The sequence below is a fragment of the Sorex fumeus genome, unplaced genomic scaffold (assembly GCF_029834395.1).
Source record: "Sorex fumeus unplaced genomic scaffold, SorFum_2.1 ptg000047l, whole genome shotgun sequence".
NCBI lineage: Eukaryota > Metazoa > Chordata > Mammalia > Eulipotyphla > Soricidae > Sorex > Sorex fumeus.
Window position 1 is genome coordinate 51,149,665 of NW_026606104.1, and position 13,065 is coordinate 51,162,729.

Here is a 13,065-nt window from a genome sequence, read left to right on the forward strand (position 1 = left end):
CTTATACGAGAAGGCCAGAAGCAGCAAGTATGGCAGGGATGTGGAGAAAAAGCCCTTGAGCACTATTGATGATAATGTAATTTTGTTCAGCCTTTATGAGAAACAGTACGAAGATTTCCCAAAAAATTAACAACAGTGCCATATGATTCAACAGTTCTACTCTTATCTATCCAGAGCATACAAAAACACTAATTTGTTAAGATATGTGCAGTTATATTCATTGCAGTACTATTTATTATAGCCAAGATTTGGAAGCAACCTGTGTCCAACAGCAGATGAGTAGATAAAGAAGATACGCTATATATAAAAAAAATAGAATATTATTCAGCCCTTAAAAAAGACAAAGACAAAATATTGCTTTTTATTCCAATATCGATGGAAGTGGAATCAAATGAATAAAAAAGATGAATACTAACTGATCTCACAAGTATTAAAAAAAATTTTTTTAATTAAAGGTAAGAAATTATGCTCAACTGAAAGTACACCCTTAGATTCTACCACAGAATTGGAGTGCAGGCAAGGAGTGCAATTCTAGCACCCTTTGAAAAAATTTTAGAACTCTAGGAGCACACATCTTGTACAATCATAACACTGATATACCAAGAAGTAGCACACCACATTTGATGGGGTATAAGGTAGAACACAACCAATCTTGATAAATATATATATATGTGTATATGTATATATACACACACACATATATATGTATGTGTATGTGTGTGTGTGTGTGTGTGTACACAAGACTCAAACTCCAACAACAAGCTAATGATCTCTCTCATACAGGGCCTTAATGGCTCCAAGATGAGATACAGCAATTTTCACACACTTTCCTCTATGGAAACCTTTTTGGATCATTTTTAGTCAATTATTCATAACAATATAAAATAAATCATTTAGTATCTGCCTTTGGGGCAGGCTTGGGTCATGGTGTAAAAGCTTGAAATAATGGTAGTGGGAAGGTGTAATGGTGGTGGGATTGGTGTTGTAATATTGAATGTAATCACTGAACAATTCTTTGAAAATAAAATTTAAAAAACAAAACAACAACAAAAAAGACATTGGCTAAGTAGAGGTGCTGACTTTTTGCTTTTAGCTTGGTTGACCACTAATTAAAGCTTTATTCCCTACAAAAAAAAAAAAGGTAAGAAATGACTGAAAGAAAGGTTCCATTGGACTGAGATGGAGACATAATGAAACTTTGTTGGTCAATGTGGTGTAGTAACAACGCACACCTCGAGTACTAGAGTATAAAAATTTACATTCTTGCACATCAGTGTAACCACAATAAAATAAAAACCTGCGTATCTCACAGTGAATACAATAAGAATGTAAAAGTGAAAAACTTTTCATCTGTGTGAGCAGAGATAGTTCAACAGGCTAGAGTGAACACTTTGTAGGAAGCTGGTCCTTAAAGAACAACCCCTAAGCCCCAAGAAGTACTGCCAGATGTGACTCACAAAGTATTTGCTCATCTTAAATCCCCCCCAATTAAATTTTTTTTAAATGAAGTATATAGTCATAGTTTAAAAAACATTGGGGAGGGGCTGGAGTGATAACACAGTGAGTAGGGCGTTTGCCTTGCACGTGGCCGACCCGAGTTCAATTCCCAGCATCCCGTATGGTCTCCCAGCACTGCCAGGAATAATTCCTGAGTGCAGAGCCAGGAGTAACCCCTGTGCGTCGCCAGGTGTGACCCAAAAAGAAAAAATAAATAAAATAAAAAACACTGGGGAGAGGGCTTAGTATGTGGTTCATACCTTCAGTGATCAGGGGCTGTTATTGGCTTTGTTGAGGAGTGACACCTGTTGTTCAGGGAACCATATAAATACTCAAACCAGGTCAGCAGGATGTAAGGCCAAAGGCAAGAATCTTACTCCCTGTGTTGTCTGTCTATCCAGTTACCATAACTTTAATTTCAATTAAATTTTATAATTGTAATCACAGGGCTGGAGCAATAGTACAGTGGGTAGGGTGTTTGCCTTGCACGAGGCCGACCCAGGTTTTATTCCTCCGCCCTTCTCGGAGAGCCTGGCACATTATCAAGAATATCCCGCCCTAACGGCAGAACCTGGCAAGATTCCCGTGGCATATTCGATATGCCAAAAACAGTAACAAGTCTCACAATGGAGACGCAGTGGTGCCCCCTCGAGCAAATCGACGAACACCGGGATGACAGTGCTACGCTGCAATTATAATTACAGTATATGTATGACATGTGATGGTAGGATACTCAGCTTCAAAAAAGAGGTGATTTTGCAATTTCTTTAATACGAATGATGCTGGTGGGTAGGCATTCTGTAAGTTGAAATAAGAGAAAATACAAGCCCTGCATAATAGCGCGTCTACTTGAAACCTTAAAAAGGCAGGAATCCGGGGATAGATCAGTGGCAGGTTGTGAGTTCAGTCTCCAGCTCTATATTCTGGTTGCCATCCAAGAGGTATAGCAGTATGTAGTTTCCTGCACACCACAACCACGTTTTGTGAGTCCTACTAATGTGTGACTGATTCCTGTTAAGCAGCACAACCATGTATTTTGGGGTAGGGAGTGGGGCAACCAGCTATCTACAACTTCTCAGTCATTTCAGCAACAATGAAGGGATAGGGAGCATGTTTTTAAAAATGTTTAGGTCATACTTGGTTTGCTCTTCAATAAGAAACATGCCACTTGAGAGGGCTGGGACTAGGACAGGGAGGGGGCAACATTTATGGTAGAGAGAAGTGTCCAGCTGGGAGTAGGAGATAGTGTTGAAAAATGGTAAAGTGTTACATATGACGCCCTCTGAGCAGGGGCTGGAGTGATAGTACAGTGGGTAGAGCGTTTGCCTTGCATGAAGCCAGACCAGGTTCAATCCCTGGCATCCCATATGGTCCCTCAAGCAAGCAATGCCAGGAGTGATTTCTGAATGCAGAGTTAGGAGAAACCCCTAAGCATTGCTGGATGTGACTCAAAAAGCAAAAAAATAAAAAAAAAAAAACCAAAAAACCCTATGAGCAACAGTACTGTAAACCACATTGCAAAAACTTATTTTAAAAAAGCGCCTGTCGGGGGTTTGGTGCCGCCAGCAGGTCATTCTGTACCTGTGAGGCAAGTGCATCAGCAGCCTGATGGCACCTTCAGACTTCCAGATACCCCAAAATTGCTGCTGTGCCTTTGGTCAGACCCCAAAAACTTGGGGCAAAGTTTACCAAGAAAGTAAACGTCCAAATCCAGCTCAGCTATATAATTGGAGGCATGGCCTCTCTGGCTCCTGATCAAGCCGTTTAATGGCCATGATCCCAGAGACTCAAACAAATCTTGAAACCCAGCAGCTTTTGGCAGAAATACGTCCGGTCCCTGCAGTAGGTTGCCGGGGTCGGGGCACCTCAGGTGGGAACAGGTTTCGTGCCTTGGCCTATTCCCCCTGGTGGCCCAGTGGCTCTCATCCTCCAGAGGCCACTGGAGTCAGGTTTGGACCCACAGTGATGAGGCACATGGGGCCTCACAGAATGGGGGTGGAGCCAGCCCTTTCCTCCCCGTCCCAACGAGACCTCGAGTTGCTGCCCACAAATGGCCTCTCTGGCTCTTGATCAAGCTGCTTAACGGCCATGATTCCAGAGACTCAGAGACAATCTTGGAACCCAGTGGCTTTTGGCAGAAATGCGTCTGGACCCGCAGTAGGTTACTGTCACCGGCCGCCCCAGGGGTAAAATGGTGTTGTCCCTCCGCCTGCTCCCCCTAAGCGGCAATGTGACCGCCATCCTCCAGAGGCTATTGGACAGTCAGGTTTGGACCCTCAGTGACAACACACGTGGGGCCTCACGGAGGGGGTGGAGCCGGCCCTTTCCTCCCCACTCTGAGACCCCAAGTCACTACCCACGAACAGCCTCTATGGCTCCTGATCAAACTGCTTAACGGCTATGATACCAGAGACTCGGGAACAAATCTTGGAACCCAGCAGGTTTTGGCAGATTTAATTGTTAAAACTTCGGAATTCCAAAATCCACACGACACCATATGTTATTCATAACCAACAATAGAAAACAAATTGTCTAGTTTTGCCTTTTTAGTAGATCTGAGTGTTGGGGTAAAATCCCAAATAATAATGGTGGGTCTGGCGTCAAAATATTGAATGTAATCAAAGTAGAGAGAGAGTAATGTGGAAATCATCTGCCCACAGGTTGGGGGAGGGTGTGGGATGGAGGTATACTGGGGTTTTTGGTGGTGGAGAATGGGCACTGGTGAAGGTATGGGTGTTTCATTGTATGACCGAGACTTAGACCCGAAAGCTTTGTAACTGCTCTCACGATGATTCAATAAATAAAATTATAAAATAATGAAAAAAAATGTAAGGTGGAGTTCATGCACAATTCAATCAGCTAATCAGTGGCTGAATAAATAGCAGTACTCTTACATTAAAAAAAAAAAAAGCACCTACCGAAGAGATAGGTGGGGGTGATGGGAGGGAACCTGGGGGCACTGGTGCTGGGAAATGTACACTGGAAGAGGGATGGGTGTTGGAATACTGTATGACCGAAGCCCAATCATGAACAGTTTTGTAATGGTCTATCTCACAGTGATTCATTAAAAAAAAAAAAGTGCCTCTCACAGAAGCAGACTGGTGAGTGGGAGGCAAATTGTAGGGGGAGCATTGGTAGAATAAAGTGGACAATGGTGAAGGCAGTAGTGTTGAAACATTATATGCCTGAAACCCAATCATGAATAACTTCATGATTTCACAGTGAGTAAATAAGAAATTAAAAATAAAAGCTTGGCTTGTTCTTCAAGCCTGTGTTCTCCCCTTAACACATACTTCTTCTCTTTCACCTCATATCTTTCTAAGTTTCTATCTTGCTTCACCAAAAATAATAACAAATTTTAGGTCAAATTCATAGAAATAAAAAGTAGGGTTCCTGAACCTGGGGATGTGACTTTGTGGTAGATTTGCATGTGTGATGTCTCAGTTTCAGTTTTCTGCATTGCCCTACATTGTCAATAGTAGTGATTGGCATTATCACTGTGAGCCCCAACACTACAACAAAATCGACTTTTAGTACATTACAGCCAAGTGTGTGACTGCTGGGGAGTAGGGTAACCAAGTATACAGACATCCTTATCACCAGGTTGAGCATTGAACTGTTCAGCCTGCTTGGCCGATTATTTCTGGGAATGGGACCCTGAGCTGTACTTGAAACACCCCCACCCCCCATGTATATTGAAGGACTTGAGAGATGATACAGGAGTGTTAAGATTCTTGCCTTGTATGTAGCATACCGTGGTTCAATCCTTGACACTGTATATATTGTTCCCCAAGCATCTCCAGGAATGATCCCTGAGCACAGAGCTAGGAGTAGCCCCTAAGCACCACTGGGTATAGTTAAACCCCTCATCTCCCAAAATGTATATTGAAAGGGCTCTTGGAAACAATTCAGGTGGATATAAACTCTGTTGAGGGCGAAGTTTAAAGGTCTTTGAGAAAGGACTGAAGCCAAAAGTTATAATTAAAGAAATAGCAGAAGAAACCTTTCTGAGAAATTGAACTCAGACCAAAATTAATCATGTATTTAATAAAGCAAAAAATAGGAACACACAAGGACTTATTTGTGTATTCCTAAGTCTCAAATACAGAATACTACTTAAAGGAATAAGAAATCCATATTACCAATGTTATAAATAATGTGTGGAAATTTCAAGATAAATTTGTATGGGTTCATTGTCAAGCTAGTTGTTTTTGTATGAAGGCAGTACATTACTGAATGAAAAGGATTTGAAAAATTACCGTACTCCAGAGAGCTTTTTTATAACAGCTATTTAAGACATCAGAATAGGGTCTGAAGATAGTACAGCCTTGCACTAAACTGACCCAGGGTTGACTTATGAACCATGTATGGTCCCTTCTACCTACCATGAGTGATCCCTGAGCACAGCTGATTGTGATGAACCCCCCCACACCACCAAAGCTCTAGAATAATGAAAGATACATGTGAATCTTCAAGAATTATCAGAATTAGTGTGAGTGGAAAGCAAAGAAACAACAGCATTTTGTCATCTTTAGATTTGGTGAACAATAGTACAAGAGCAAAATGGTACAGCTTGTAGGGTGCTTACCTTGTCCATGATTGACCCAGGTTTGATTCCTGGTTCCTTATATGGTACTCAAAGCCTGCCAGGAGTGATTCCTGAGTACAGATCCAGGAGTAAACTGAGCACTGGCAAGTGTGGTAGGAAAACAAAAACAAAATTCACAGGGATACATAGAAATACACACCGGATTATGTACAGTCTGGTTATAGAAGCCTCAGTTGTAAGGAGAAAAACATAGGTTCAAACCTGGTAAAACTGAAGCAACTTTGTAACTAAAGTTAAGCAAAAATTATAATAAAATTTGTATGTTTGTATATTTTATCTCTCATTTATCTTAATCTATTTAGCACAATTGCTGGATGATAGCACAGTGGGTAGGGCATTTGCCTTGCACACGGCTGACCCAGCCCAGCCGGGTTTGATTCCTCCACCCCTCTCGGAGAGCCTGTCAAGCTACCGAGAGTATCTCACCCACACTGCAAAGTCTGTCAAGCTACCGGTGACATATTCGATATGCCAAACACAGTAACAAGTATCACAATGGAACCATTACTGGGCCTGCTCGAGCAGATCGATGAACAACAGGAGGATAGTGCTACAGTGCTATTTAGCACAGTTAAACAAATAATAAATCCATAGTGGTTGGAAAACATTCTAGCACTTCATTTATTATTATTTCTTTTAATGTAAATACTTTTTTTAAAATTAGTGAAACACCATGAGGTACAGTTGTAGACTTACAAACTTCCGTGCTTGGGTTTCAGTTGTACAATGGTCGAGTACCCATCCCTCCACCAGTGCCCATTATCCACCACCAATAATCCCAGTAGTTCTCTCACCCCCCAGCCCATCCCCCACCACAGCGCTTCTGTGGCAGGGCATTCCCTTTTGCTCTCTCTTTTCTTAAGGGTGTTGTAGTTTGCAATAGAGGTATTGAATAGCCATCATATTCGGTCTATAGTCTACTTTCAGCACGCATCTCACATCCCGTGTGAGTCCTTCTAACATCCTTTACTTGGTGTTCCCTTCTCTATCTGAGCTGCCTTTTCCCCCAGCATGTTCTAGCACTTCCTTTAAAGGCCAAACATGATCCGGCAATTCTTTCCTAGGGATCTACTCAAGAGAAAAGAAAAACTTATGTCCATACAAAGACATGATTTGAGTGTTCTTAGCACTATCATTCATAATAGTCAAAAAGTGAAAACAGGGTCAGAGATAGTACAGAAGAAGGCACTTGCCCTGCACACAGCCAACTCAGATTTGATCTCCAGCACCACATATGGTCTCTCAGGCCCCACCAGAAATGATTCAGAACCAGGAGAAAAGTCCTGAACACAGGCTGGTATGATCTTCACCAAAATATTAAGCCTTAGATACAGGGCTGGAGAGATAGTACAGTGGGTAAGGCTTTTGCCTTGCATAAACCCAGGCTGACCTGGGTTTGTTCTCTGGCACCATGTTTGGTGCCAAAAACAAAACCAAAGCTTAATGTAGGCATCACTTAGGGTTTTTTAACTGATGAAATACACGTTACATTAAATTTATCTGTCTTTGTAGTTTTTTTTAAATGGATAGTTCAGTAGTATTACTTACATTTTTCATTGTTATGCACTCAATGTCCAGAACTTTAATCTGGCAAAATTCAAATTACACCCATTGAGCAACAATCTGTCCGTCCCTTCCCTCAGCCCCTGTTAACCACCCTTTTTCTATTGTCTCTGTGTGAAAGTGATCAGATAGTATTAAGTGGAATCACAGTCACTTGGTGTGACTGACTTATTTTAGCATAATATCCATAGAGTTCATGAACTATGTTGTAGCAAGTGTAAGAACATTCTTTTTGTGTTTTGTTTTTGGTCAATCTCCAGTGGTGCTTGACGGCTACCCCCACTTCTGTGCTTAGGGGATCATTCAGTGCTGTGACCTGCTGAATGCAGAGTATATGCTTAGCCGAGCGCATTGAGCTGTTTCTCTGGTATCTCCTTCCTTTTTAAGACTGAATAATACTGGGACCAGAGTGATAGTACAGTGGGAAGAGCATTTGCCTTGCATGCGGCCAGCCTGGGTTCGATCTCCAGCGTCTCATATGGTTCTCCAGGCTCGGCCAGGAGTAATTCCTGAGTGCAGAGCCAGCAGCAGCCCCTGAGCATTACCTTGTGTGACCCACAAAAGCAAAAAAAAAAAAAAAAAAGACCGAATAATATTTTCTCATATGTATATGCCACATATTACTCATCCATTCTATCAGTGAACTCTTGCGTTGCTTCTACCTTTTGGCTGTTGTGAGTAATGGTGCTTTGAGCATAAATGTCAGTTATCTCTTCCATACCTAGAAGTAGAATTGCTGAATCATATATACTAGTCCACCTTTCCATCTTTTGAGGAACCATCATTCTGTTTTAAAAAGGGACTGTACCACAGGACCAGAGCAGTAGTACAGTGGGTATGGTGCTTACCTTGCATGCTGCTGACCAGGGTTAGATCTTTGGGATTCCATATGATCCACCAGCCCTGCCATACATGATTCCTTATATAGAGCCAGGAATAAGCCCTGAGCACTGCCAGGTATGGCCCCAAAACAAAAAAGAGAAGTAACTGCACTATTTTATGTTTCTGTCAATAGAATACTTTTCAAATTTCACATTCTTGGGTATGTCAGTAAGTTATATTTCTCTAGGAATTTGCTTCATCAAACTTCAGTTCATTGATAGAATGTTTGTAATATATTCAAGTTTTTATAGTGATTTTTTTAAAACTTACACTGCTTATCTAAGCTGCTTTCCTCCTATTCAAAAATTAATGTTGCCTCAGGTCTTAACAATTTTATTTATTTTTTTAAAATACTTTTGCGCTTTTTCAGTCTTTTATTTTTAATTTCTTGTTAACTTTTATTTGCTCTTGCTCTTATTATCACCCACTTCGCCACCCCCTGATTAAAGAACTGTGATTTTCAAAACTATTGAGCTATTGATAGTCGCATTTTAGACATATATTTCAACACCAATCCCATCACCAGTGTCAACTTCCCTGCACCAGTGCTCTCATTTTCCCTCCTCACCTGCTCCCTGCCTGTCAACTTGACAGGCACATTACAGAGTTTCAGTGGTTGCAACCTAGATCTCATTTTTGTTGAGTCTGTGTTTTGGATATAACTCTCATCCATATCACCAGTATGACTGAAACCGTGATTCCTGTTCAACCCATTATTTCCTGTTCTTTTCTCCCCCACTTGATTTCTTTCCTTCTTTGCCCTCCTGCTCTCTCAACAATTACCACTCACTTTTTTAAAATGTTGCACTGTAGCACTGTCATCCCGGTGTTCATCGATCTGCTCCTGTGGGCATCAGTAACATCTATTGTGAGACTTGTTGTTACTGTTTTTGGCATATCGAATACGCCACAGTAGCTGGCCAGCCTTTGCCATGCGGGTGGGATACTCTCAGAAGCTTGTTGGGCTCTCTGAGAGGGATGGAGGAATCGAACCTGGGTCGGCCACATGCAAGGCAAACGCCCTACCCACTGTGCTGTTGCTCCAGTTCTTTTAAAATGTTATTTTAATTAAATTAATTAAATCTTTATTTTCCTCGTCCCCTTCTCTTCATTGTCATTGTTGCTATGGTCAGTGTTTGAACAATACGTATGCTGACCATGACATGCACACATCTTTTTTAGTTTAAAAAAGTGCTTGCTGGATGCTGTGCCTTTTTTGTGATCCTACACATAGTTACAGTTAGTTTCTGTACGGCCAGAAGTCACTTGTGCGTTCACAGATCACAGACCACTTAACTACCAGGTCCAAACAGTAGAACTTTCTGAATCACAGTGCTTGCATGAAAGGTGCTTTAGGCTCCTGGGTCTTTCCTTTTTTAATTTATTTTCCTATTTTTTTTATTCCTCTCTGCTTCCATTTTTTTTTTTTTAAATCTCCTTCTTTGTTTTGCTGTTGGTCTCACACTTTATGCTTTGTTCTATCTTGAGCTTCTGTGGTCGTGGTCACTTCTTTCTACCTCCTCCAAACCAATTTTCTAGAGAGGTGCTCGTTTGAATGTTTTCTAAATGAGAGTAAATTGGGCTGTAAGAAATTGAACTGTTCAAAATGGAGTTGTTCTCAGTAGTCAGTCGCAACGTCTGTTAGCTGTATTCAGTTTTTTTCCTTTTTGGGTCACACCCAGCAATGCTCAGGCATTACTTCTGGCTCTGCACTCAGGAATTACTCCTGGAGGTGCTTGGGGCACTATATGGGATGCTGGGGGATTGAACCCAAGTCAGCCATGTGCCTACCCGCTGTACTATCGCTTTGGCCCTATACTCAAAATTTTAACACATTCTGGTTGAAAAGATTATTATCAAATGTAGCTTAATCTTTTTTTTTCCTCTCTCTCCTTGGCAGGACCCGTTGGGGCCCAGCCCCTACTCATGGTGCCCAGAAGACCTGGCTATGGCACCATGGGCAAACCCATTAAATTGCTGGCTAACTGTTTTCAAGTTGAAATCCCAAAGATTGATGTCTACCTCTATGAGGTAGATATTAAACCAGACAAGTGTCCTCGGAGAGTGAACAGGTAAGGATCATGAAGTCAAATTTTTTTGCTCTTTGTATTTGTCTTTGCTTTAGTAATTGTTTTTCCCTAACAATTTTCTCAAGGACACATGACAGTTTGTTTTTTGAAATTATTGAGGATCAAAACAGAAGTTATGAAACCAAAGCCGTGAAAACCACTATTTCTAGCTACCACTACTACTATCACAACGATAATCTTAAAGCATTATTAAGGGGTTATTACATAATACTTTATATAATGTGGGAGCAGAATCAGGAGAAAAATGACAGTGCAGACATACTGCCTATTAGCAAGGGAAAAGATGCTTAGTGTTATTTTAAGAGCATAAGAAAATGATGTGGCTCTTTTCTTTTGTCACAGAGAAAATATCTAAGCTTACGTTATAATGGAAAACTGTAAAGGCTGTTGGCAGATTTTTAATCAAAACTATATTTCTGAAGCATAGTCAATTTCAAAAACAAATTTTCTTTTTGAAAAGTGATTGTAGAGGCTGGAGCTATAGTACAGCGAGCAGGGCATTCCCCTTGCATGCAGCCAACCCGGGTTCGATGCCCAGCATCCTATATTGTCCCCCAAGCACCGCCAGGAGTAATTCCTGAGTGCAGAGCGAGGAGGAACGCCCTTGTGCGTCACCGGGTGTGACCCAAAAAGCAAAAAAATAATAATAATAATAACACGAAAAGTGGTTGTTAAGTGGTTGTTAACTTCTGGAATTTCAGTTGTTGAAATACACAGAGATGGAACCAACAAGTACAATCACTTTTCAGTATTAGCCAAGTGTGGACTAAAATGCAGTAGATCTTTCATATCTAATTTTAATTTGTCTAAAATAATTAAAATACCAACAAATTATCTTTTTTGGTTTTTGGTTTTAGACCACACCCTTGCTTACTCCTGACTATGCACTCCCTACCCACTATACTACTGCTCAAATTTTCTTTTTTCACTGCAGATTATCTTTTTTCTTATTGCAAAGATTTTTTTGTTTTCTATAACTTAGTAGAAATTATAAAGATATATATAAAGAGAATCATCCTAAGTGACTTAAATTTTTTAGTATTTAAAGCATCAGATAAGAGTTTTTCTTGTCCATATGCCACATGCTCAAATATTTGGCTTTATGGCATTAATCACAGTACTGGAATGATGTATAATAGCCAAACAAGTTTCCTTTTTAGTCAGATGAGTTTTCGAGAGCAAAATATTCAGGATATGCTAGTGAATCATTTTATGAGTCAGTTTCCTTTTTTTTTACAAAGTTGTTCATAATATTTTATTACATTTAATATTCGAACACCCAATTCCACCACCATTATACCTTCCCACCACCATATTTCCATCCTGAATCAGAAACCCTGCCCCCAAAGCAGAACTGAAATAATTTATTTTGTATTGCTTATTATGAATAATCCGCTAAAAATGATCCCATAAAGGTTTCTTAGACTAGGAAAGTGTGTGAAGTTTTTTGCATTTCACCCAGGAGCCATTAAACCCTTAAGAGATTAAAGGTTGAGCCTTGTGTGCTTTTATCTATAGCTGTATAAATAGATTTCCCTCTAAGATTGGTTGCCTTCTACTTTAAACCCCATCAAATGTGGTGTGCTACTCTTGGTGTATTGGTGGTGTTAAGTATGAGATGTTCAGAAATAGAATCACCCCTGGGTGGGGCTTGGCCTGAGCGTGTGGAGAGCGGCTGTGAGCATGGTGGCAGTTGAGTTCTAGGCTGCTGGAGCTGGGTTCCTAGGGGCAGGGAGGGGCCTCCTCTAACCCTCTCCAGGTTGTCCCGAATGAAACATCCTAGTGCAGAGTCTGGAGGCATGTCAATGATGTACCGTTCTTCTGAGAGATTTATTATTGACTCTTATGATTCAGCTTCTCAGTTTAAACTTTTAGTTGCTTTATTTTTAAAATTTTTTAATTAAAAAAAATTTTTTGGAGGGGCTACACCCAGCAGTGCTCAGGACTTACTCTCTGTGCACAAGGATCACTTCTGGTAGGCTCTGGGGACCATATGGGGTATTGGTGTCAAACCCAGGTCAGCCATGTATAAGGCAAACATCCTACTCCCTGTACTGTATTATCCAGCCTCCTTTACTTGCTTTTCATTTTTAACTTTTCCTACTTATATGTACATGTTATATGTGTTTCGTTTTTTTTTTTTAATTTAATGGTTCTTATTGAGTATCATTATTTGGTAAGAACGCTTTTGGGGCTGGGATTATGGCCCTGGATTTGATCCCTGGCACCACTATCTCCCATCTAAACACTCAAAAGAGGAGCACATTTCTAGGAGTTTTTTTTTTCTTTGTTTTCAGTGGGGGGAGAGTTTGTTTGGGGCCATACCTAGCCCATTGCCTGGGAAGAGCTCATTCTTGGTAGTATTTGGTGGACCTTGCTGTGCAGAGTGAGGTGGAGGGGTACAGGGCTGGGAGAGGTTCAACC

General features: G+C 40.8%; 1 protein-coding gene across 1 annotated transcript in view; it reads left to right on the forward strand.

The window, feature by feature from the left end:
- AGO3 (argonaute RISC catalytic component 3) overlaps positions 1 to 13,065 on the forward strand; it is a 121,738-nt gene that overhangs the window by 23,597 nt on the left and 85,076 nt on the right. The window contains exon 2 of the mRNA XM_056122746.1: positions 10,452 to 10,623. Within this exon, the coding sequence (XP_055978721.1) occupies positions 10,452 to 10,623 (172 nt within the window). The remainder of the gene's footprint in view (positions 1 to 10,451; positions 10,624 to 13,065) is intronic.